Here is a 27,019-nt window from a genome sequence, read left to right as displayed (position 1 = left end):
ATAAGCATCAGGAGATGCAGAAAGTCAAATTCTGAAACCACAAAGCTGGGAAATTAATAAAACAAATGTTATTATTAATTATTAAAATGAAACAATGTTACCTTGATTAGAGAGCATGTCTGATGAGGATAAGTTGAATAAACTAGGGCTTTTTTCTCTGCAGTGAAGGACAATGAGAGGTGACTTGATAAAGGTGTACGAGATGGTAAGAGACATAGAAAGAGCCAGAGACTTTTTCCCAGGGTGGAATTGGCTAATACGAAGGGGCATAATTTTAAGGTTATTGGGAGAGTGTCAGAGTTAAGTTCTTTTCATGGAGGGCAGTGGGTGTGTGGAAAGTTCTGCCAGAGGTGGTGGTAGAGGCAGATACGTTTGCTTGTTCATTTTGTGCCATGTTGTATGACACGGATGATCATGGTCTTTCCATGACCATAATCGTTCTTGGCAAATTTTTTTTTCAGAAGAAGTTTGCCATTGTCTTCTGGGCAGTGTCTTTACAAGATGGGTGATCCCAGCCGTTATCAATACTCTTGAGAGATTGCCTGCCTGGCGTCAGTGGTCGCATAACCAGCACTACACCTTGCCTAAGGGTACTGGAGGGAATAAGCGCCTTACATTCCTTTTGGTAGAGATATAGCTCCACCCTATCACCCACAGATACATTAGGGGCATTTAAGAAACTTAGCTAAGCATATGGATGATAGAAAAATGGAGAAGGGAAGGGTTAGATTAATCTTAAAGTAGATTAAAAGGTTGGCACGATATCATGAGCTGAAGAGCCTAGACTGTGCTGTACTGTTCTAGGTTCTAGGTTCTGTCTACAAGTAGCTGTGTGAGTTTCCCCAGGTGATCTGATTTCCTCTCACATTCCAGGGATGTAAGGGCTAGTAAATCATTAGTTACATGGGTGTAAATGGGCCAAGTCGGCTCTTTGAGACTGAAGCATCTATTACCATGCTGTGTTTCTACAATAACTAAAAAATAAATAAAATACTTTATTTTTTAAATCATCTCTTCTTATTCCCAGATCAAAAATCCATCAGCCACAACTGTTCCTCATGCCACGAAGCCTCTCTTTTTGCTCAAGAAGTTGTCGACTTGCAGAAGGAGTTTGAGCAGATACAGCAACTACTTCTGGCCCAAGAGCCGGTGCTGGACGAGACCGTGCAAAATCATCGGACGCTGTCCTCCGACCACCGCAGAATCACAAAAGAGGTTACTTATTACTCCTCGTCTATTGAACAGATCAACCGAACTATGGAACGATTTACAGTGAGGGTAAATGGCATCCAAACACTTGTGCAGGAACTTAATGGGTTAATGAGCAGACTGTCGCAGGACCAGTACAAAATAAGGATTGGAGTACAACATATTAACTTCACCACCAACCAGAATTCTTTGTGGCTTGAGGAAATTCAAAGAAAAACCAATGAGGAAACCTTAATAATACAGAAGATAGTGACAGACTGGCAGAACTCTTCCAAAGTATTTGGAGTTTTACGGGCTGCAGTGAGCAAGATGAACGACATGGTGAAGAGTGTTCAGAATACCCTGATCATCACACTCCAAAGCATCTCACAGAACTCTGAGTTCATGCACGACTTGAGCTTGCAGCTGCTCTCTGCACATGAGCAGTTTGAGAATATATCTAGCTACCTTGACGACCATGAAGAGAATATTCAGGACATCCTTTACCACGCAAGGTACTATGAAAATAGGACAGCTGAGAGGTTTGAAACGATCATGGGGCGGATGGTTTCTCATGAAACTGAAATCAACACCATATTAGCCAACATCAACGCCACTAACAACCATGTACACAGTATGATCAGATACATCAGTGACGTGAGGGCATCCTGTTCCAGTGGGCTTGGGTCACATTCAGAGGACATCTATCACCTCAACCTTTCTCTGGCCATTATTCAGGGCACCACCAATATGCTAAGGCAACGCTATAACCTGTTGAGTGCATCACTGAGCAAAGAGATAAGCAAGCTTGGCACTGTGATGGAAGAAATGAAAATCATTGATACACAACACGGAGAAGCGATTAAAAACTTCACCATTCTAAGAGGTGAGCAGCTTTTTACCTACTCTTACAGAAAGTAGAGGAACTTACACTGAGTTGCCGCGTTATTAGGGACCTTCTGACTGGTCACTGAATGTATGTTCGTGGTCCTGTGTGCAAGGTTAAATGTATTGTGCGTTCAGAGGTGCTCTTCTGCACAGCACTGTCCTGAAGAAGGGTCTCAGACCGAGACGTCAACTGTTCATTCCTCTCCATAGACGCTGCCTGACCTGTTGAGTCTTTCCAGTGTTTTGTGTGTGTGTGTTGCTCTGGATTTCCTACATCGGCAGAATCTCTTGTGTTTGTGACTTTTGTAACACGTGGTTGTTTGAGTTACTGTCGTCTTCCTGTCAGCTTGAACCAGTCTAACCATTCCCCTCTGACCTCTCTCATTATTAACAAGGCATTTTCACCCACAGAACTGCTGGTCATGTTTTTTGCACCATTCTCTGTAACCTCGAGACTGCTGTGTGTGAAAATCCCAGGAGATCAGCAGATTCTGAGATACAAAAACCACCCTGTCTGACACCAACAATCATTCCACAGTCAAAGTCACTTCGATCACATTCCTCCCCCCATCCTGATGTTCGGTCTGAGCAACAATTGGACGCTTTGATCATGTCTGCATGCTTTTCTACATTGTGTTGCTGCCTCATGATTAGCTGATTAGATATTTGCATTAACAAGCTGCACCCGGGAAACAGTCTCTCCCATCTCAGCCACTGGAGCTTGTAACTCCTCCAGAGTTGTCATACGTTTCTAGGGGACATCCCTCATTAGTCCCTTTCTTGTATGGTCACTCGATTTTTTTTAGAACGACTTGCTCTAGGCAGATTTACAGCTGTGCCATATTCTAGATGATTCACTTTACTGTACTCCAAGGGATGTTCAGTGACTTGGAAATTTTCTTGTTTCTATGTCGTGACTTATGCTTTTCAATAATCTTTTTGAGTTTTTTTTTGTCTTCATGGTGTAGTTTTTGCCAGGATACTGACCCACCAGTAGTTGGACCTTCAAGAAACAGGTTTATTTTTACCACAATCAATTGAAACACTTTGATACTGCACACAGGTTTATATATAGCTAGGACACCTTAACTAATTATGTGTCTTCTAAAACCAACTGACTGCAGCAATGTTGATTTGGTGTGTCATATTAAAGGGGGTGAATACAATTGAATGCAATCAATTATTTTGTGTTTTATATTTATAATTAATTCAGATCACTTTGTAGAGATCTGTTTTCACTTTGACATGAAAGAGTCTTTTTCTGTTGATCAGTGTCAAAAATGTCAAATTAGATCCACTGTGATTCAATGTTGTAAAACAATAAAACATGAAATCTTCCAGGGTGACATGTTCCATAAATTGATGGTGCACGTGTCTTGCTGATAACACCCATGTGCCATTAGCTTACAGCATATGTCACTCACGGACCCGGGCTCTATATATATAATTTGTGTGACTGTACACTGCTTTCTTGTGTGCTTTGTGCTGTGTATGACTGTTGGTACTGTGTTTTGCACCTTGGCCTTGGAGTAACACTTTTGTTTGGCTGTAATCATGTATCAATTCAAGTGAAGTTTATTGTCATTTAACTACATACATGTATATTATGTATATAGAAACAAGACAATGTTTCTCTGAACCAGGGTGTAAAACACACTATAACTTATAAAGGTAGGATAAAATCTACAGATGAATCACACATAAATAACAAACTAAAGTGCATTAATATTAAATATTGTAAAGTATGGAACAGATTAACTGGTGACTCTTCGATTACGATGTGGCAGGGATTTCAGATGCCCGAAGGCCTGGGGGAAGAAACTGTTTCTCATCCTGACCGTTCTTGTGATAATGCATCACAGTCTCCAGCCTGGTGATAGAAAGTCAAAGGTGATGTTGGATGGATGGGTGGGTGGGGTCTTTAATAATCTGAAGGACCCTGAGTACACAGCACTCCTGATAGATGTCCCGATAGATGGTAGGGAGACCCCTATGATCCTCTCAGCTATCCTCTTAGTCCTCTGTAGGGACTTCGGGTCCAATGCTCGACTGCTCCCATACCAGATGGAGTTGGAACTTGTCAGAATGCTCTCAATGGTGCTCCTGTACAACACAGTTAAGATGGTGGAAATAGGGGGAGCCTTGCTTTCCTCAGTCTTCTTAGGAAGTGGAGGCACTGCTGTGCCTTCTTGTTCAGGGAGAAAATATTAAGGGACTAGGTGAGGTCATCTTTGATGTGGACTCCCTGAAACTTGGTGCAGTTCTGATTGAATGATAATTAAACTTGAACACCGTACATAAATAATGGGCACACACACATACACTTGCAAAGTAATTATAGAAGAGACAGTCGACCTGCTGCTGTCCTCAAAGCATGCCTCTCACAGTAAATGCTCCCTGTTCCTGTCTGTGTTGGATTTGGAACAAGGCTTGTACACGAGGCAAAATTCCAACAGGACATTTCAGCTGAAGAGATTATTATAAACATACAAGCACTTCCACTTCCTTTGAATCATGAGTAGGAATTGTGTTCACTTGGGATAGTGTGGTAGTCAGCAACATGTTAACGCAACATGTTATTAAACAGCCCCAGTGGGCAATTTATTGATTCACCTGGTCCTCGACAGGCCCTGCAAAAATAATGCCAAGTTTTTTCCTTTTTATATAATTCATATCAGATGTTTGACAAGATTTAATTGAGATTCTGATCTATTTACAGTCCTCTCAAAAGCAAAACATCGGGCTCATGATACAGCTTAACATTTAAGGAATTATTTGGATCAGTCGGTGTTGGGATGGAGATCCTGCAGTACTTACACAATGATATGTATGCAACAGTCATCAGCCACAGCAGCTCTGAAACTGCACCTTTAAGGTTGAGACCAGGGTCAAACGGGTTGCCCCCAATCTGTTTGCTGTTTTCATTGCTACCATTCTTCACCTCACAGCCCAGGGTGTTCCCACAAGGAGTCCAGATTCTCTATAGGACAGATGGATCTTTAACCTTAACAGGCAAACAGCAAGCTGTTAACTACTTCTATCATGGAGCTCTAATATGTAGACGACAACACCATCGTAGCTCACTCTGAGGAGGATCTGCAGTGCATAATGGATACTTCTTCCAGAGCATGCAACTCCTGGGACTTGATCTAAGCATCAAGAAAACCCAAGTCCTGCACCAACCTGCTCCATAGCTTCTGATCTATAAAGCTGCAGTTCTCCCCTCCTTGCTATATGGTGCGGAGTCGTGGACAACATACAGCAGGCACAAAAAATCCTTAGAAACTTACCATCAAAGATGCCTCTGAAAGATTCTAAGAGTTAGCTGGAAGAACATGCATACTAACTCCAGCATCCTGGAAGAAGCTAACATTAATTCCATAGCCACAATTGTGACTCAACACCAATTGCAATGGGTCAGCCACATCATCTATATGCATGACTCTCACCTCCCTAAACAACTCCTGTTTGACCAACTCAAGGATGCAAAGCGCACACCTGGAGGGCAGAAAAAGCGGTTCAAGGACAATGTTCTCGACCTACCTGAGGAAGTGCCACATCAGCCTGAATGGATGGGAGAAATTAGCACAGGATAGGGACAGCTGGAGAAGGACAGTCTATGAGGAGACTGCACAGCTCGAAGATTACCTCCGCCGTGCTGCTGAGATTGAACGGCTTCAACGTAAGGAGAGACAGGGTCAGCCAACTACATCCACCACCACTTCAATGACCTACACCTGCCAACACAGCAGTAGGACTTGTGGGTCTTGAGATGACTGAAGAGGCCTATCTGTGATTCACGAGTGACAAGATCAACCACCAGGAGAAGAATAATACTTGACTATGAGTGATCGCTGATCATGATGATGGAGATACATCTCTGCCAAAGGAGGTGTAAGGTGCTCCATCCCTCTGCTGTCCTGTAGGTCACCCTTGGGCAAGGTGTAGCACCGGCTTAGCCACCTGATCAGGGTCACGTGAAGCAGCTGGTGGATGGTCGTATGAGCAGCTGGTGCACATCACAAGTCCTGGTTATGCAACCACTGGTGCCAGGCAGACAATCTCTGAAGAGTATTGATAATGGCTGGGGTCACCCAATTTGTAAAGATACTGCCCAGAAGAAGGCAATGGCAAACTACTCCTGTAGAAAAAATTTGCCAGGAATAAGCATGATCATGGAAAGACCATGATCACCGACATTGTTATGACATGGCACATAATGAACAAGCAAATTTGATCACAGTTGTGATGACTTCAACTCTACAGGGAAGATTTTCAAAGTTTTTTTAAGAGAGGACATAAAATTTCGCAAACAGTGGTGAAGATAATACACTTCAAGAGAAGCCAGACAGGCTGATAGAGCATGTGGAATCAGAATCTGATTCTGAACCACCAGAATGGGGAAGAAATGTGTTCTAAGTGACTTTGACGTGGAATGATTGTTGGTGCCAGACAGGGTGGTTTGAGTATCTAAGGATCTGCTGATCTGCTCAGATTATCATGCACAACAGTCTCTACAGAGAACGGTACAAAAAACAAAAATCCAGTGAGCAGTAGTTCTGTGGTTGAAAATGCCTCGTTAATGACAAAGATCAAAGGAGAATGGCCAGACTGGTTCAAGCTGACAGGAAGGTGACAGTAACTCAAATAACCACTCATTACAACAGTGGTGTGCAGAAGAGCATCTCTGAATGCACAACATGTCACATCTTGAGGTGGATGGGCTACTGTAGGAAAACCACAAAAACATACTCAGTGGCCACTTTATTAGGTACCTAGTAAAGTGGCCGCTGAGTGTATGTTGTAAAATGTGCTGTTTCACAGCAGCAATACATAAAAGATTATTAATAAATTACAATACATAAAAGATCACTAAGTTACAGTAAGTTTTTGTTTGGACATGGACTGATTAGGGATAGCCAGCGTGGCTTTGTGTGTAATAGGTCGTGTCTAATCAATCTTAAAGAGGTTTTTGAGGAAGTTACCAGGAAAGTTGGTACACAACTGGCCACAGACCTCTTGGTTTCCATCGAACATGATGCTATTTTGAGCAGCAGCTGGGAGGATTGAGGACAAACATTGTGCTGATATAGAACGAAGAGAATCCCAGTCTGGTCTTCTGTCACTGTATTATGGTGTGAAATTTGCGTTTTCCAGTGGCAGTACATAAAATTAGTATAAACAACAAAATAAATAAATAGTGCAAAGAATTGAATAATAGTGTTTACGGACCGTTGAGAAATCTATTTGTTTTATTTTTATTGAGAGACAGTACAGAGCCACACCACCCAGAAACCCCTGATTTAACCATAACCTAATTACAGGACAATTTACAATGACCAATTAATGTACTAACTGGGACATCTTTGGAATGTGGGAGGAAACCCATGCCGTCACGGGGAGAATGCACAATCTCCTTGGAGAGAGCGGCAGGAAAGTCTGATGGTGGAGGGGATGAAGCTGTTGCTGAATTGTAGATTGTTGGTTTTCTGGCTCCTGCATCTTCTCCCTGAAGGTAATTTCAAAAATAAGGCATGTCCCAGATGGTGAGGGTCCTGAATAATGGATGTCATCTTCTTGAGTCACCAGCTCTTGAAGACACCATTGATGGTGGCACTTCTTATGCCCATGATGGAGCTGGCATCCGTCACCAAGGCAACCTGCCAAGAGACCATCTTCCTTCTGGGACCTATCAAGATTCAAAAGATTCAAAGCATATTTATGATCAAAAAATATATAAATTATACACCTTGAAATGTGTCGGCCTATAGGCAACCACAAAGCAAGAAACTCAAATAACCCAATTTAAAAAGAAGACCATTGTGCAGAGAAAGAGAGACAAATAAAAATACATCATGCAAGCAACAGAAACAAGCCAACAGCATCCTGAACCAGACTGAGTCCCAGATCTGCTCCTGGAGCAGCCGGAGAAGGCCCAAACCAAGCCTCAGTCCCCAGTTATCACACCAGCGGGGCAGAAACACCCAGCACCTGGATCAGTTCACAGCCTCAGCCCTGCTGAAAAGGGAATGAACATTTGTGGGACAGCGAACAAAATCAGCTTGACCCTCGCCTCTGTACCCAACACTCAGGCCTCCAGCCTGTCTGGGCCAACATTTAAATTGCCCAAGCACTGGGTAGCGCTATGCTCCAGGACCCGGATCTAGGTGCCACAAAACGCCTGGGCTACCCCGCCTGAAGCCGTTCTCGATCTCACCAGATCGGCTTGGCACTTGGAGTGATCCAACCTCGCACTAGGGTTAGGTGGATGGGCATCAAAACTTTTCTGTCCAAATTGCTCGCTCCATCTCCAGTAGCGATACGAACTCCACCTGCGAACCGAGCGGCTCAAACGCATTGTGCCTCGTGATGCCTCAGTACAGCTCATTTCCCGAACCAGCTTCATCTCCACCCTGCCTCCTCACTGTCTGTGGCTGGTTCACCACAATTTGCTTCATGAAAGATGTTATAAGTAGTGTTTTCTCTGATTTACCAATAAACTGTCGCACACCTTCATTATCGGCCTCTGTTGTTAGGAGGGAGTTCCACTGCTCTCATTTTGGGCTCCACACACACATATCCACTGGGACCAGGAAGCAGATGGTGCCATTTGCAGCTTCAACAGTGGCTCACAGAAGGGCAAAGGTCAGCTTGCTCAGACATAGACTCATCCAAGGAGTCAGTGAGCAGGGGAAGGTGAAACACCAGTCACTCGTGATAAAGAGATTTAATATGCGTCAGAGGAACACTCTGCTTTTCCTCTTTCTCCCTCCAGCTGGAAAAGGTGTGTGCTCCTGGTAAACATTCTGTTTAACAAAACTGGCCTAATCCTATTCCCATGTCTTCTGGTCTTGAAAAGGCTGGGCAAAATGTATGATGGGAACTGGGGTATAATGGATTTCATTGCAGAGGTTGCGGTACTCTGTTTGACATTATAAAAATAGCTTCATAAGGTGAAGATGTAGACGTTAGTTCTTGTTGGATTTGGCTATTTAATTCTTAGATTAGACTGTTTAATTGTTATTTTCTTTGTAGTTTAACAATTAATTATCTGCTTGTACTTTACATAGTTCTTGTATGCCTCTTGCGTCTGTATTTACTAAGGAAACTGGCATGGAGTCAATGGAAATAAGGCAAACAAGTAGTGAGGTCATGGAACCTATACAGATTAAAGAGGAGGAGGTGTTTGCTATCTTGAGGTAAATCAGAGTAGATAAATCCCCAGGACCTGACAGGGTATTCGCTCGGACCTTGAAGGAGACTAGTGTTGAAATTGCAGGGGCCCTGGCAGATATATTTAAAATGTCAGTGTCTACGGGTGAGGTGCCGGAGGAATGGAGGATAGCTCATGTTGTTCCGTAGTTTAAAGAAGGCTCTCAGAGTATTCCGGGAAATTATAGGCCAGTAAGTTTGACGTCTGTAATAGGTAAATTATTCGAAGGAGTACTAAGAGATAAGATCTACAACTATTTGGATAGACAGGGACTTATTAGGGAGAGTCAACACGGCTTTGTGCATGGTAGGTCATGTTGAACCAATCTAATAGAGTTTTTCGAGGAGGTTACCAGGAAAGTGGATGAAGGGAAGGCAATGGATGTTGTCTACATGGACTTCAGTAAGGCCTTTAACAAGGTCCCGCATGGGAGGTTAGTTAGGAAGGTTCAGTCGCTAGGTATACATGGTGAAGTAGTAAATTGGATTAGACATTGGCTCAATGGGAGAAGCCAGAGAGTGGTAGTGGAGTATTGCTACTCTGAGTGGAGGACTGTGACTAGTGGTGTGCCACAGGGATCAGTGCTGGGTCCATTGTTATTTGTCATCTATATCAATGATCTGGATGATAATGTGGCAAATTGGATCAGCAAGTTTGCTGATGATACAAAGATTGGAGGTGTAGTGGACAGTGAGAAAGGTTTTCAAAGCTTGCAGAGGGATTTGGACCAGCTGGAAAAGTGGGCTGAAATATGGGCTGAAAAATGGCAGGTGGAGTTTAATACAGACAAGTGTGAGGTATTGCACTTTGGAAGGAAAAACCAAGGTAGAACATACAAGATAAATGGTAGGACACTGAGGAGTACAGTAGAACAGAGGGATCTGGGAATACAGATACAAAATTCCCTAAAAGTGGCGTCATAGGTAGATAGGGTAGTAAAGCGAGCTTTTGGTACATTGGCCTTTATAAATCAAAGTATTGAGTATAAGAGTTGGAATGTTATGATGAGGTTGTATAAGGCATTGGTGAGGCCGAATTTGGAGTATTGTGTGCAGTTTTGGTCACCAAATTACAGGAAGGATATTAATAAGGTTGAAAGAGTGCAGAGAAGGTTTACAAGGATGTTGCCAGGACTTGAGAAACTGAGTTACAGAGAAAGGTTGAATAGGTTAGGACTTTATTCCTTGGAGCGTAGAAGAATGAGGGGTGATTTGATAGAGGTATATAAAATTATGATGGGTATAGACAGAGTGAATGCAAGCAGGCTTTTTCCACTGAGGCCAGGGCCGAAAAAAGCTAGAGGACATGGGTTAAGGGTGAAGGGGGAAAAGTTTAAAGGGAACATTGGGGGGCTTCTTCACACAGAGAGTGGTGGGAGTGTGGAATGAGCTGCCAGATGAAGTGGTAAATGCGGGCTCACTTTTAACATTTAAGGAAAACTTGGACAGGTACATGGATGAGAGGTGTTTGGAGGGATATGGTCCAGGTGCAGGTCAGTGGGACTAGACAGAAAAATGGTTCAGCACAGCCAAGAAGGGCCAAAAGGCCTGTTTCTGTGCTGTAATGTCCTATGGTTCTAACAATTTATTATGCTTCCTAGAAGTCACAATATGTACATGCAGTTTTTCAGTGTGTTCCCCTGTAGGTATACAATGTATGATTCTGGAAATTTCTCTTGGTACTCCATTATTTGAATAAGAGCTATCTCATTCGTTGACTCTTATCTGTGAATTTGAATGGAATTTTCCTTATCAATGAGTACAAAAGAGCTGCACCGTGAGGTTATCATCATTACAGCATCTTAGTCTCTTTGTCTTTAAGACTTCTGCCTCTGCTTTCTGCACCTGTTTTCTTTGTCCTATCAACACTTCATAAAGCAATCATGAAACAACAAGATCTGTGCAAATCAAGCAATACCTGTAATTAAATGCCCCCCCCCCCCCCCCGTGTAAGAACTACTAGTTTAGAGACTGAGAAACAAACAATGCTGAAGATAGACCAAAGAGATTCTGCAGATGTTGGAAATCTTGAGCAACACACACCAAACGCTGGAAGAACTGAGCAGGTGAGGAGGTGAGGTAGCATCTCTGGAGGGAAATGATCAACATTTTGTGCTGAGACCCTTCAACAGGTCTCAGGACTCTTGTATGGTAAGATGGACTTTCGATCTCACAATCTACCTTATTATCATCCTGTACTGCGCATTTTCAGTAGCTTTTTTACACGCTATTCTGCATTGTTATTCTTTTATCTTATTCTAGCTCAAAGCACTGTGGACTGGTTTGATCTGTATAATCAGTATGCAAGACAAGTTTTTCAAAAGTCATCAAAAACCTCTGGTGCATGTGACAATAATCAACACACACAATGAAGGCTACTGGTGTGCAACAAAGAATACTGTGTTTCAGTGTTCCAGCCAATAGACATCCGTCACTGAGAGTCAGAATCAGGTTCATGGTCACTGGCACAAGTCATAAAATGTGTTGTTTTGTGGCAGCAGGCATAACTAGTTACTGTAAGTTGCAACATTAAACAAAAATAGATCACTGGTGCACAAGAGGAATAATGAGGTAGTGTTCATAATCTCATGGACGGTTCAAGACTCTGATGACGGAGGGGAGGAAGACTGTTCCTAAAATGGCGAGTGTTTGTTTTCAGGCTCCCGCACCTCTTCTCTGATGGTAATAATGAGAAGAGGGCATGTCCCACCCTTAAGGGTCACCACCCTTAATGATGGATCCCTCCTTTTTTGAAGATGTCCTCAATGGTGGGGGAGGGTTGAGCCTGTGAGGGAGCTGGCTGAATCTATAACCCTCTGTTACCTATTACAATCCTGTGTATTGGAGCCTGTAGTGATGAAAACCAGTCAGAATGCACTCCACAGTACATCTGTAAAAATTTGCAGGTGTCTTCCGTGATGTACCGAACCTGAAACTCCTAATGAAATAGAGCCACTGTTGTGTCTTCTTCATGATTGTATCGATATGTTGGGCCCAGGAGTAGAACAAAGAGCTGAGTCTGCTCACCCTTACCACCGACGACCCCTCAATGAGGATTGGTGGGGGTGCTCCTGACTTCACCTCCCTGAAGCCTACAATTTATTTTATTTTATTTAACAATACAGTGCAGAGTTTCGGGCCAGACCTCCCAGCAACCCCACATCCCCGATTAATCGTAACCTAATCACAGGACCAATTAGCCTACCTGGTACATCTTTGGACGGTGGGACAAAATTAGAGCACACAGAAAAAAATCCACACATTCCACGGGAAGGAGGTAGAGACGCTTTACAGAACGGTGCCAGAATTGAACTCTGAACTCCGGAATGCCCCAGTGAAAGTCGCCACACCAAATTGCTTGGTTGTCTGTGCCGGTGGTGTAGTGCCATTAGCACGCGGACTTTGGGGCGAGAGATCCTGGGTTCGAATCTGGCTCGCTCCCTGCGCGAGTTCCATGTGTGCTGGGCTGAGCATCGAGCTAGCAACTCGGCCTTGTAGAGCAGACAAAACGTGAAAGAAACAGCAAGGTTGACACCCGATGCATGAAATAATGCACAGGAGGAACTTTACCTAACCTGGTTAGATGATTAACTAATCTGCTTGAAGGACAACAATGGCGTATATGATAGCAATATGGCAGCAAGGAAAGGAATATTACACAGGATGAATAACTTTCTAATCAATGCTGCTTTTCTATAGGTTTGCCAGGACCCCCAGGGCCGAAGGGAAACAAAGGAGAAGCAGGAGTGAGAGGAAAGGTTGGACCTAATGGAGTAAAAGGCGACATGGGCGACATGGGGCCCACAGGCAAGCAAGGTCCACGAGGTTTGGATGGAAACCCTGGCATTCGTGCAGAGAAGGGTGCAAGAGGCCCAGTAGGAGGTCCTGGTCCTAAAGGAACGAAAGGGAGTATGGGGAGGCCTGGTGGCCGAGGGCAAGCAGGCCCGAAGGGAGACCAAGGACCTGAGGGGAAGCCAGGACCACCTGGTCCCAAAGGGAAGGAGGGAAAGAAAGGAGATCCTGGAATTCCTGGCCCTCAGGGACCAAAAGGGGAGGTGGGGAAGATGGGCCCTCCGGGGCCACCAGGTCTGTAAATGGAAGCAGCTGATCAAACTTGCAGTATGTTAATTATATAACCTTGTATCACTAAACTCATTTGACTTTTAATCAAGCATGTTTAATGTTGAAGACATGAAACAAATTCATTTAAACTGAGACAGTCACCATCACTGAAATGTGAGCTCCTGATCTACCAGCCATTTTAAGGAGTCAATGTGGAAAGGAGTGGTACACAGTGACTGTCAAAGCAGCAGCTAGATGGTTGGCTGGTTCACTGCTAAAAGACGAATGGTTTCATAGTCAAGCAACATAAAAACAGGCCCTTCTGCCCACTTTCTCCATGCTGACCATCAGGTTCCTCGTCTGTACTCATCCCATTTTCCTGCACTTGCTCAATAGTCTTGTACTTACTATGAGAACATGGAACAGGGAACAGGGTGAGCAAAACTGTGCTTAGTACTCCAAGCGAGGCCTGACCATTGACCTGTATAACCACAGCATAATGTACTTCGTGCTTTCCGAGCACCAAGTGTCCTCTCCCCTCCATATATTTACCCTTTATTTCAAGTCTCTCGCTCTCTCTCTGGTCTGCAGCAGAGAGACATTTACAGATTTCTACCCTGTCTATGCCATTCATAATATTGTACACCTCAGTTTTCTCAGCTGCAAGGGAAACTTGTAGGGTGCCTGGAGTTTCATCAAGTTTTGTTCGTGACCAAACATCTCAGCATGCCGATGTTTTAGCTGTAATTATTTCAATTTATATTGTGGCAAGCATTCGGCACACAATGACAGACTAGAGAAAAGTAAACACAAAATACTCTGCCGTTGCTGGGGTCAAAGCGACACGCACAACACTACCCATAGTGCTTTCCCCTTACATTCCATCTTCACCTTTCCTGCCTATCCCCTCCCTGCTTCCCCTCCCACACCCCTTGCTTTTCCCCTTACTGGTTTTGCACCTGGCACCTACCAGCCTTCTCCTTCCCACCCTCCCCCACCTTCTTTATAGGGCCCCTGTCCCCTCCCTCTTCAGTCCTGACGAAGGGTCTCGGCCCGAAACATTGACTGTTCGTTTCCACGGATGCTGCCCGACCTGCTGAATTCCTCCAGCTTGTTGTGCGTGTCGACAGACAAGAGAAGTTTGTTTAGCTCAACTGCTAGTTTTATTGCGATAAGCACAAAAACACACCGGGTGCTATTACCATTCAGTCACATACAGATGGAGGATGTGATTACAGTCAGTGTGACCCACAGTCACACGAGTGAATAACTGTATAACCCAAGCTAAATGTAACAATAAATGAATTTCAAAGCATTTTAAAAGAAGAGTGATAAACAGCACTGACCACTAGGAGTGCCAGAGCGGGCTGTGGAGCATACCCCCAGAGCACCACACTGCCCCCATCGGAGAAGTCCGCTGTCCCCGGCACCCCCAGAGCCCACAACAAAGACCAAAAGTCCCGGTGGTGGTCAACGTCACCGCCCGGGGCACTGTGGGGTGTCTGGACCCTCCCCGCCCACCCAGGGGAGGCACTGTTTGATGAGGCAAGAGACAGGGCACCTAGAATGTCAATTCTTTCATTCAGCCTCACTGGGTCAGTGGCGGGCGATGGTCGATATGGTGCCAGCTGGTCCCAGCTGGCAACCTCACCCGGTACACCGCATCAGAGACGCAGTTGAAAACCTCTCCTGGCACCTTCCTGACTTGGGGTAAATAGTTCCTTCTTCCGAGTGGGTTGAGGCAGTAGACCATGCTGGTGCTGGTGCCCTAGACTGGCGGTCTGACCCTTTCTGGGACGTGAAAGCGTCGCAGCAGTACACGAACAACTTCACGCCCTGCCTGTACCCAGGCCAGTGGAACCGTTTGCACAGCCTTCCCAACATCTATGTGACCCCAAAATGGCCAGTCCCCCAAAAGCCCGAGGGCCAACCATAGCACCGTGGTGCAGAGGCCCCAGGAGACCACCAGCTGCAGGAGACGTCTGCCGTCGTCGGAAAACTGCGCCCATCGCACATCTCTTGTTCTGCTCCTATGTCTTATGGTCTTATCTCCAGCGTTCCCCACTGGGTTTTGGTGTCTGGATCCAGGGCGGAGACCTCTGACCATCCCACACTCAGCCATTCCCTCATCCGGGCCAGCGTGGGGTCGCGCAGCTGCTGGTTGACGACGGTGGAGGGGTCTACCCCGCCGCTGGCTGCCACCTGCCCCTGGTTCCACTGTGTCCCATCGGTACCACTGCATTGCAGCAGCTGCTGTGAGACCATGGTGGTTTGTTGCTGTGCTCGTCTGGCCCACTTCCTGGAGCTGCCCTGCTGGAGGGTCACGGCTTCAGTGTTGCCCCCGGCACCTCCACATGGGACCCAGCAGGTCCGTTCCTATAGCTCTGATGTGGTTTTTCCCACTGTAATATGTAACCACCTCTTCCCTTTCGTCACCGCACGGTTCCCGGTGACTGTGGCCAGCTTGACTGCGTCGTTGTCCACCCAGAGGGAATGGCTGCTCTGTGTCGGGGAGGACACCAGGACGGATGATGGTGATGATTGCCCCCATGTCCACCAACGCACAGCATCTGATGCCCTCCACCATGCGGCCCACGTATAGGCCTTGCTCGTCGCCCAAACGGCCCACTCGGAGAGATCACAACGGAGGGATTCTGTTGGAGGTTTGGCATTTTCCGATGGCTGTGGTGAGCCGTGGTGTGGCACTGGTGCAGGGCTGTCCCGGGCCACGTGGTCAGCCTTGCCACACTGGTACAGAGATCACACCGTAGCGCTCAGTGGTCAGACCTCTCTCACAGGCTCTTCCTCGTCAGTTTCCAGCTCCGTCTCAGTAACACAAGCCCAGGCTCATGGCACGGGGGGCAAAGCACCCACCACCTCTGCCAGCAGCTTGGGCGAACGTGCCCCCAAACACGCTCAGGTGTCAATGCCTTTACAAAGACGTGGAGGGCAAGCTCTCCCTGGACTGCAGGAAGGAAGGAACTGGGGGGTAGCCATGCCAGGCACAGTGGCGGAGATCTGCTGCAAATGCTCCCAGGCTTTCTCACATACGGTGCCATCTGCTGCCCAGTACTTCCCTCATTGCTTCCACTAACAGCCTCTGCTCAAAGCGCCACTCCAGCACCTCCACGTCGGCCAGCGTTAGGTCGAGGAGGGCAACCCCCTCCAGTGCCAGGGCAAGGCTCAGCACCGTCTCAATATGGCTCCAGCTGTTGTGCTGTGCGGCAGGTTTGACTGGTGGCCGGGTAAGGCTTCAGGCAGCCAGTACTGTTGTATCTGGGTGGATCCTGTGGCGATAATTGGCGGGGCCCGTTGGTCCTCCTCTTTCTCTGTTGGCATTGGCGGTGCCTCCCATGTTGTCCATCCTCCCGTGGCTGCAGCATCTTGGGTTGTCTGGTGTGGGCCACGAGGGAGTTGGGTGATACGCTCTGCCGTGTCCCCCGGGTACGTTCACCCATCGGGGTTCCCTGGGAAGGCACAACGCTTGGTTCCCAGTTTCTCCCTGCAGGCTGGCATCCCGTCTTCAGGATGCCAGCCCAGGGGTACAGGAGAGGCATACCGCGCAGTCCCTCACTTCTTCCCTGGTTTAAGGTGCTCCATGCACCATCGTAGCTCTTCAATCTCACTGTCAATTTTTAATCCCACTCCTGACACCAGTGTGGTGAGCATTTAATCCCACTCCTGACACCAGTGTGGTGAGCATTTGATCCCACTCCTGACACCAGTGTGGTGAGCATTTAATCCCACTCCTGACACCAGTGTGGTGAGCATTTATCCACTCCTGACACCAGTGTGGTGAGCATTTAATCCCACTCCTGACACCAGTGTGGTGAGCATTTGATCCACTGTGACACCAGTGTGGTGAGCATTTAATCCCACTCCTGACACCAGTGTGGTGAGCATTTAATCCCACTCCTGACACCAGTGTGGTGGGCATTTGATCCCACTCCTGACACCAGTGTGGTGAGCATTTGATCCACTCCTGACACAAGTGTGGTGAGCATTTGATCCACAGTGACACCAGTGTGGTGAGCATTTAATCCCACTCCTGACACCAGTGTGGTGAGCATTTAATCCCACTCCTGACACCAGTGTGGTGAGCATTTGATCCACTCCTGACACCAGTGTGGTGAGCATTTGATCCCACTCCTGACACCAGTGTGGTGAGCATTTGATCCACCGTGACACCAGTGTGGTGAGCATTTAATCCCACTCCTGACACCAGTGTGGTGAGCATTTAATCCCACTCCTGACACCAGTGTGGTGAGCATTTGATCCCACTCCTGACACCAGTGTGGTGAGCATTTGATCCACTCCTGACACCAGTGTGGTGAGCATTTGATCCACAGTGACACCAGTGTGGTGAGCATTTAATCCCACTCCTGACACCAGTGTGGTGAGCATTTGATCCACAGTGACACCAGTGTGGTGAGCATTTAATCCCACTCCTGATACCAGTGTGGTGAGCATTTAATCCCACTCCTGACACCAGTGTGGTGAGCATTTGATCCCACTCCTGACACCAGTGTGGTGAGCATTTGATCCACCGTGTCACCAGTGTGGTGAGCATTTAATCCCACTCCTGACACCAGTGTGGTGAGCATTTAATCCCACTCCTGACACCAGTGTGGTGAGCATTTGATCCCACTCCTGACACCAGTGTGGTGAGCATTTAATCCCACTCCTGACACCAGTGTGGTGAGCATTTGATCCACCGTGTCACCAGTGTGGTGAGCATTTAATCCCACTCCTGACACCAGTGTGGTGAGCATTTGATCCCACTCCTGACACCAGTGTGGTGAGCATTTGATCCCACTCCTGACACCAGTGTGGTGAGCATTTAATCCACCACGACCGACGAGAAAAGCTCGTTTCGCTGAACTGCTGTTTTTATTGCGACAAGCACAATAACAGACAGAGCACAACAGCTCAGTGATAACTAGCTCAGTCACGTACAGATGGGGGAGGTGATTATTTCACTCCCGGTTACAGTCAGGGTGACTCTCAAACACACAAGTGAACAACTGTATAGCCCAAGCTAAAACGCAACAATAAATGAACTTGAACATCCCACCATAATCCCACAAATGCATTTTAAAACAAGAACAATAAATAACGCTGGCCACTAGGAATGCTGAGGCGGGCTGTCAACCACATCCCAGACTGAGACAACATAAAAGATAACTGAATATATAAGGACTGTAACATCAATTGGAATCCACCCTAGGGTGAGTCACTGCCGTCAGAAGGGGAGGGACACCAAATGAAGATTATTAGGGTAAAAACTGGCTGTCAAAACCTTCAGTTTGTACTTATAAAATAGACCCTGGTGGAACAGTATAATTGCTCTCAGAATGTGAGGAAGCTATTTTTGGGTTCTGTGACCCTCAGCTCTTGCAGGCAACCACCTAAAAGATGGTTCATGAAACTGATTGCAGGATTGAAAGGTTTATCATATGAGGAGCGTTTCACGGTTTTGGGCCCATACTCACTGGAATTCAGCAGAATGAGGGGGATCTAGGAATGAGGATTGAACCCTATCCAATGTAGAAAGGCCTCAATAGATGGAATTGCAGAGGAGTCTAAGACAAGAAGACACACCCTCAGAATGGAGGGATGTCCATTTAGAATGGAGTTGAGGAGGAATTTCTTTAGACAGAAAGTAGTGAATCTGTGGAATTTGTTGCCACAAGTAGCTGTGGAGGCCACATTACTAGGTATGTTTAAGGCAGAGGTTGATAGGTTCTTTATTAGTCAGAGCATGAAGGGGTGTTGGTAGAAGAAGGCAGGAGATTGGGATTGAGAAGGAAAATTGGATCAGCCATGATGAAATGGTGGAGCAGACTCGATGGGCCAAATGGCCTAATTCTGCTCCAATATCTTCCAATTTGAAGACGTAATGCTTATTTTGGGCCCTCGCAGTGTCCTCAGTGTTGTGAAGTCACACAGGACCCTTACCAGATCCATCCAGGGTTTCAGCAGATCATTGAGTGACCTTATAATGGACATAAAAACATCACTACTTTAGTATCAGGACAACAAGAATATCTCTTGACTTCACAATTCCTCTTTGCCATCTTCTGGGGTTGGCTTTGGGCTTCTGCACTGAGGTGATTATTTCAGTGGTGTTGGTTGTCTATCGTGTCCAACAATGACAGGATATCTATGTGGGAGAGTTTTTAAAGTGGAAAAGCTGTTGCACTGGGTCAGTTCCACTCTCTTGACCTCAGAAGTTAGGTCCAGTGGTGTGAGCAAGCGTCACAGTCTAGGGTCTTCCTGGGTCTCAGTGGATGACCATGACATCTTCTGTGCCTTGTCATGCCCTTCGCTCCCCATAAGCATTGCAATACCACCTTCCTGGCTGTTGGATCTCACCCACCCAGTCCGCTGGAGCTGATGTTGCCTGATAAGACAGGCAGGTCCCTATCTCACCGAGCATGAGGCCCTCGAGCTACAGTCAGCCTGGATTGGCTGCCTGTCGAAGCGGTGTACACATGCAGACAGCTAAGTGGAGCCATAGGTGAGAGCTGAATGTCCGGTGAGTGAGCTGCCCTGGAGTGGACACGACAAGCCCCTTCACCCCTCCCTGGCCACTCCATTCACCCCAGTATTTCACTATAGACAACCTATTTCTTTTTAATTAGCAAAATAAACTTTATTCACAATAAAATTATTTACAAGAATGAGCTGTTCAATACCTTTACATTCCTCACAGGTATTGTCGATATTTTCCATACTGTTTAAACACTGTGTGTGTTTAACTCGTGTGGCACTCTGGGATTTCAGATTAAGTGAATACTACCGTAATTACCCCATCAACAAGCTATCGCCTGGCAGATTTCTCCCAAATTAATAGCAAAAAGGCTTTAACTCAATTTTCACTCAGTCTTACGACTTTCCGATTCAGGAACATCACAGTGCAGTCAGGTACTGGGTACCATTGAATGTAGACACCTGTATGCTGTCAGTGTGACAGAATAGTCACGGACAGTTTAAAGGTGCACCTTCACTGACTTATTCTGCTCTGAACACTGACATGGTGTGACACTATATGTCTAACATGTAAATCATAAATGAATTTTGCCAAATGGCAAATTACCATCTAAATATCAAATTATTTTAAATTGTTTTAATTTTCATCCACTTCTGATGGATTATTAGTTTGCACAGATTTTGCAAAATTCTTAAAATGTTCAATTTCAGATGATAGGATTGCTCTGAAATTTCTACTGGGAAAGATCATCTTGATCACAAAAACTATTGGAAAATTGATGTCAAAGCAGCAATGAAAATGTACGACAGTCTTCACAGCTTTGATAGATTCAGATTCAGATTTGTTTACTGAGAGAAGGCAGGAGTTTGGAGCTGAGAGGGAAAACGGATCAGCCATGATGAAATGGCGGAGCAAACTCGATGGGCCAAATGGCCTAATTCTGCTCCTATATCTTATGGTCTCATTTATCACATCCACATTGAAACATTCAGTGAACTGTGTGGTTTGTGGTAGCAACCTACACAGCCAAGAACATGCTGGGGGTAGCCCACAATTGTCTCCGCACATTCCGGCACCAACACAGCATGTCCACCACGCTCAGCAGAACAACACGGAACGCGACAAAACAGAACATACCAAATGGCAAAGCAACGACAGCAAAACAAGCCCGTTCCTCCCTCCTCAACCTTCCCTCTAATATTTTTTACAGCCATTGCTCTGAGCAAGAAATTTTTACGTGGCCTGAGAACTGTGCGGAATTTTAAATGTTTTTTTGTAGACAGTGTCGGTGTGCAGCGGACCAGTGTTTTACTGACAATGAGCTACCCACTTCCAGTCTGTGTTTATTGTTACAATATGTGACAATTGTAACTTGAAATACATGTTAAAAGTTTCAAAATAAAGGTTGTAGTATGTTTATTATTTAGAAAGTGTATGGATTATAATCATTAATACATAAGTATTTCACAATTATATTAACATAGATTTCAAAACTATATTAGCATAATTTCAAAATTATATTTACATTATATAAAAGAAAGTTTCAGCTGCTTGGCAACAAAGGCTGTGTGTGCAGGAGCATTTCAGTAACTGTGCGGCCACGCACCTGTACTGCTTAAAGGGAACAGTGCTCCCAACACACAAACACAGTCCTCTAACCCGACGACAGAGAGCAATGCTACTGTTAGTTTGTCTAATTTGAAACTGTTCTAGGGTGGCAGGACTCATCCATTTGGAAAGGTGTTATTTTTCTCGCTAACAATCACCTCACTACTAATCCAACTGCCCACAAAACACAGATTAGAATATAGGCCTCCCCTGTATTTCAATCCTGTGACAATGTTGCTGAATGCTGTTGCTTTATTCTCTGATATAAAGTGCTCTTACTTAAACCGGTAAAACCAAAGAACAGAGTTAGGCCATTCAGGCCAGCAAAACTGCTCCACCATTCGATCATGGCTGATTTGTTGTCCCTCTCAACCCCAATCTCCTACATTCTCCCCATAACGTATGACCCACTTACTAATCAAGAACTTATCAACCTCCGCTTTTAATATAACCATTACATTTTTGTTTGGAAAGCAAACATCCTTTTGTTAAAATGGATGCCTGTTACTAAGTATCGTTCCAACACACATGCCAAATATCACCGAGTTTTGACTTTGGTAAGAACCAGCTGAAGTATTTATTTCCCCGGGAGAGTAAGCACCTTCGTCTCCCCCAAATGATATCTTCCTTGTCACCATCACCACTACCACACCATAGCAGACAAGTAAAACATGTATCACGCACACAACCACTATAAAAGCTTTCTCTAAAACTGACGTTAACTTAGGTTATCAAGGAAGGAAGTATGTTGGTATTAATTTACAACAAAATGTGATCTGAATCAATATGAAGATTTGCTTCTGTATTTGCTGAAAATGTTGTTGAATTTAAACAGCAGCTTGAAAAATAAAGCTTTGAAGATCTGCCACATTTAATAATTTCATCCATTACAATTTAGGGACAATTCACACTCAGTCAATAAGAACAAGGAAGAAGCAGTACATATTATTTGCATGCATTTATTACATTTTAATTTTCTGAAGTACAGAAGTAAAATCTGTGATGAAAAGTTTTTAGCAATTAAGTGCTGTTTTATATACTTTCCATTTGTTACACTGCAGACTGGTCATTAGTCAAGTTCCACTATTAAGGTAACAGATTATGTAATCATGTGATATATTTCATTTTATTTTTACGGCCCATTACGCCACTGGCGTTTAGGGCAGCAATGAAGGTCCTCCGTCTCTGCCAGGGTTCAGGGCTTCCTTCATCATGTCAGTAGCTTCCTCTCGGTTTTCACTACTGTCAGTCATGCAGGTCCCTGGTGGAGACTCAGGAATACCATTGCACTCTGATGTAGAAGGATTCTTCATTGCTGTTTCTGTCACAGTTTTGTTTGACAGGTCAGGGTTGTTAGCCCTGAGCTGAACCCCCGAACCTGGAGGACCGGCAGAGCACTTTTAGTCTGCCCTCTACCCTTTGACCTGTTTGACATGGGTGACCCTACCAAGAGCCAAAGCATAAAGCCCTGACTCCAGCCGACTTAAATCTCCGGGTCATTGAGTCACGCAAGCCTCCAAACCACAATAAGGTTGTGGTCCTCTTGTCATTTGTTATTCTAATATCATTATGATACTATATTCAGAACAGTGAAATGCAGCACAGACACACATTCAGGCATTTAAAGGATTAATCAGGTTAAGTTCAGGGAGCTCCTAATACTTAAATCTGTAAGGCCTTAATCTTTTTTAAGGTTTGAACTATTTTTAACTTTACATCATAGTTGTGTATGATTTCCACAATTTGAAGTATTGTTTAATTGTAAATTGAGGATATTAATTGGTTTTCTTATTTGTAATTATGTAAAACTGCAGCTGGTTTGCATGCAATTATAAATGTCACTCAACTCATATAAGCTTTGTAACTTGTTATTATGACAAGGTATCTGAACTTCTAGTCAAATAAATTCAGTATGTCATACTATCTTGTTGTCCTTAATGTAATTAACTTGGAATTATTGGGACATAATAGGCAGAAACTAAAGTGGCTACTTTATTAGGTACCTCCTGTACCAAACTGTACCAAATAACGGGATATTAATTTGTGGTCTTCTGCTGATGTGGTCCATCCTCTTCAGGGATGTGCTGTGCATTCAGAGATGTTCTTCTACACACCACTGTTGTAACGTGTGGTTATTTGAGTTACTGTTGCCTTCCTGTCAGCTTGAACCAGTCTGGCCAGTCTCCTCTGACCTCTCTCATTAACAAAGGGTTTTTGCTCACAGAACTGCCACTCTCTGTATGTTTTGTCTTATATTTCACACCATCCTCTTTAAACTCTAGAGACAGTTGTTCAACAGTTTCTGAGATACTCAAACTTCCCCATCTGGCACCAACAATCATTCCACAGTCAAAGTCAGTTAGATCACAATCCATCCCCGTTCTGTTGATTGGTTTGAACAACGAATGAACCTCTTGATCATGTCTGCATGCTTTTATGCATTGAATTGCTACCAGATGATTGGCTGATTAGATATTTGCATTCACGAACAGATGACCAGGTATACCTAATAAAGAGGACAGTGAGCTTATTTACTAGGTACAGTACATAGGTATAAATAGGTACAGATTATAAACAAATTCCTTTGTTTGTAGTGAAGGAGAAACAGTTTGTATTGTTGTACTACTGTGCAAAACCTACAGGAACTTCTGACGTACCGAGTTAAATCAAGGTCCTTGAGAAGATGTAGTTTTACTGTGTTCTGAGAATTGACTAATTCTGTAGATTTTAAACCCTTCTTACAGTTAATGTGTGAATTCTCAGTTGGATAATTTCATTTTGTTAACTAATCATTATTAATTTTCTCAATAAATTGAGGTCATTGAGAAGACGTACTTTTACTGTGTTCTGAGAATTGTCTAATTTTAACCATTACTCATTCTGTAGATTTAAAACCCCTCTTACAGTTAATGTGTGAATTCTCAGTTGGGTAATTTCATTTTGTTAACTAATTATTAATTTTCTCAATAAATGAAACATAATTAGGTAAAAAATGTGTTAAGTATTAACACTTCTTGCCAAATCCCACCTGTGTATAACAGGGTAATGCTACTATGGACAATTTGTATGAATATAAACACAAACAATGCTTTATTAAAGAAACTCTTGGTGTTCTTTAAATGTTATAATGAAGCATTTCTAGGGATTTAGGAACTAAACAATATTAAATTAGCTGCAGATGTGAGAAAGCAAGAGAATAGGTCAATGTTTGAAGCTTATTTGTGGTTTCAGTTGATCTTCAGAGACTTGGGGAGATCTCCAGTTCCAGGCAAAGACTTCCATGTTTCCTGAGCCATGGTTGCTAATCTGCTGTACGCCACGGTTCAATAGTTTCAATAGTTCCATTTAATATGAGAGAATGTATACAATATACAACCCGAAATTCTTGTGCTTCACAGACACTCAGAAAAGCAGATTGCCTCCAAAAAATGAGTGACAGTCGAAGCATTAGAACCTCAAACCCCCCTCCTCCCTCCCCCTCCCCCACTTAATTCAGCAAAGAGCATCAGCGTCCTCCACCCATCAAGCAAGCAATAACAAAGCCCCCAAGAAAGACCATGATCTGTAGTACAACAAAAACAAATCATTCACCCAACAGTTCGACAAACCACACCTCTTCCTAATAAAGGTACAAAACCAATGTAACTAGACTAGTCAACATTTCGCTGACAGCCTCTCCAAAAGTCATCTTGAGAAGCAGAATTGCCTTAATAATTTTCAATCTACAATTTTTTTAATGTAGCATTGAAACACTCCAAAACAAATTAAAAAGTTAAGAGAATGCCGGGGAAAGAAAATGTGTCCCTGTGAGTATCCAAGTGAGATGCGGCAGCTGTGCTGAATCCCCAGACTTGCACACATTGCTTTTTATTTACTCCTCAAAAATTAGATTAGAAAATTTCACAGGTACAGAGGAGAGTCTAAAAATTATGTACAATACTGTGCAGAAGTCATAGGCACATGTAAAGAAAATTCTGTAAATCAAAGGTGCTTTCAAAAGAAATGAAATTAAATGACTTGAAATATCAAAAAATACTATAAAGAGTAGTAAACGGTAAAACACCTAAATTAAATCAATATTAGATGTGACTACTCTTTGTCTTTTGTTCTTAGGAACACTGTTGTGCAATTTTGTAAGAAAATCAACTGGTGGGTTTCTCCAAGCATCTTGGAGAACTTGCTACAGTTCTTCTGCAGACTTTATCTGAATCACTTCCTTCTGTCTCTCCGAGTTATCCCAGGCAGCCTTGATAATGTTCAGATCAGGGCTCTGTGGAGATCATGCCATGTGAAACCATATGAAAAATCAAGCATGCCTAAGAATTTTGCACAGTATGGTATAACTTTAAAATATACCCGCTTGAACAGAATGGGGATGTGGTTCCAGTACCAGATAAGAAACAGTGACACAAGGGGCCAGAGAGAAACGATTCCTCCCTATCCCATTTCCAGGAAGATTTGCACATAGCACCTGACTCCAGTTGGTAATGGGTCCATTTCAGCCCATCCCTGAGGTGTTAGGCACATCCCGCTCTATCTTGTCTACAGGACATGTTCTGCATCCTGTCGCTGGGAGTCACATCTCACTCTCGGGCATCGGGGTGGAGAAGGCTGGTGTTTGGGGTTGAGTGGGATCCAGGATCAGCCATGATGGAATGGCGGAGCAGACTCAATGGGCTAGGTGGCCTAATTCTACTCCTATGTCTTATAGGAGCCATAAGACACTCTTTCCCTCCGCTAGCCTGCAGGTCACCCTTGGGCAAGGTGTAACACCTGATTAGCCCCGCCATTCAGGGCCACATGAAGCCATGGGAGCCATTTGTCATTTCAGCAGAAGCCTGGTTATGGTGACCACTGACACCTGGCAACCTCTGAAGAGTATTGACAATGGCTGGAGTCGCCCATCTTGTAAAGACACTGTTCAGAAGGCAATGGCAATCCACTTCTGTAGAAAAATTTGCCAAGAGCAAACTGATCGAAGACCGTGATCGCCCATGTCATGTGACATGGTACATAATGAAGATGATGATATCCCATTATACTCTGCCTCTGATACAACTGTATAAGGGTGGGTTCAAGGTTAGACAATGTGTTGGATTAGACTGTATAATGATTATTTTTCTTGTAGCTTAACTTTCCAATACCTGTTTGTATTTTTATATAATGACCTGTATACAGTGGATTCTGATTAATAGGGACGCATCGGGACCAGTACGTTTTGGCCCAAATAAGCAGCTGCCTCATTCACCCAAAGTTTCATTGAAATAGTTAAAAAGATATAAAACAGAAAAACTACAGTTTAACTGAATAACAAACTATGTATTTAAATGAACTACAGAACAAATTAGAACACTAACAAAACTACTACAGTGCTATAAACCTGTATGAACTCAAATAATCATGAATTTATGACAGAAACATATAAAATAAACATCTTAATGAAACATGTCTCTGAGACAGTTACACTCCCACCAAATTACTATGATTTACGATAACCTTTATACAAATATTTGAATAAATCTAGTAATTTCCGGAACCAAATATTTGGCATTTGTAACAAACTTTGAG

At 44.2% G+C, this 27,019-nt stretch overlaps 1 protein-coding gene across 4 annotated transcripts in view; it reads left to right on the top strand.

Moving 5' to 3' along the window:
• scara3 (scavenger receptor class A, member 3) overlaps nucleotides 1-23,374 on the top strand; it is an 81,799-nt gene extending 58,425 nt beyond the window's left edge. For all 4 annotated transcript variants that reach the window (XM_073057464.1, XM_073057465.1, XM_073057466.1 and 1 more), the window contains 2 exons: nucleotides 1,028-2,074; nucleotides 12,988-23,374. In XM_073057464.1, the coding sequence (XP_072913565.1) occupies nucleotides 1,028-2,074; nucleotides 12,988-13,382 (1,442 nt within the window). In that variant the 3' untranslated portion in view covers nucleotides 13,383-23,374. The remainder of the gene's footprint in view (nucleotides 1-1,027; nucleotides 2,075-12,987) is intronic.
• The last annotated feature ends 3,645 nt before the right edge of the window (nucleotides 23,375-27,019 follow it).

Source organism: Hemitrygon akajei, chromosome 9 (assembly GCF_048418815.1).
Source record: "Hemitrygon akajei chromosome 9, sHemAka1.3, whole genome shotgun sequence".
Classification (NCBI taxonomy): domain Eukaryota; kingdom Metazoa; phylum Chordata; class Chondrichthyes; order Myliobatiformes; family Dasyatidae; genus Hemitrygon; species Hemitrygon akajei.
This window is presented reverse-complemented; position numbering and strand designations above follow the sequence as displayed.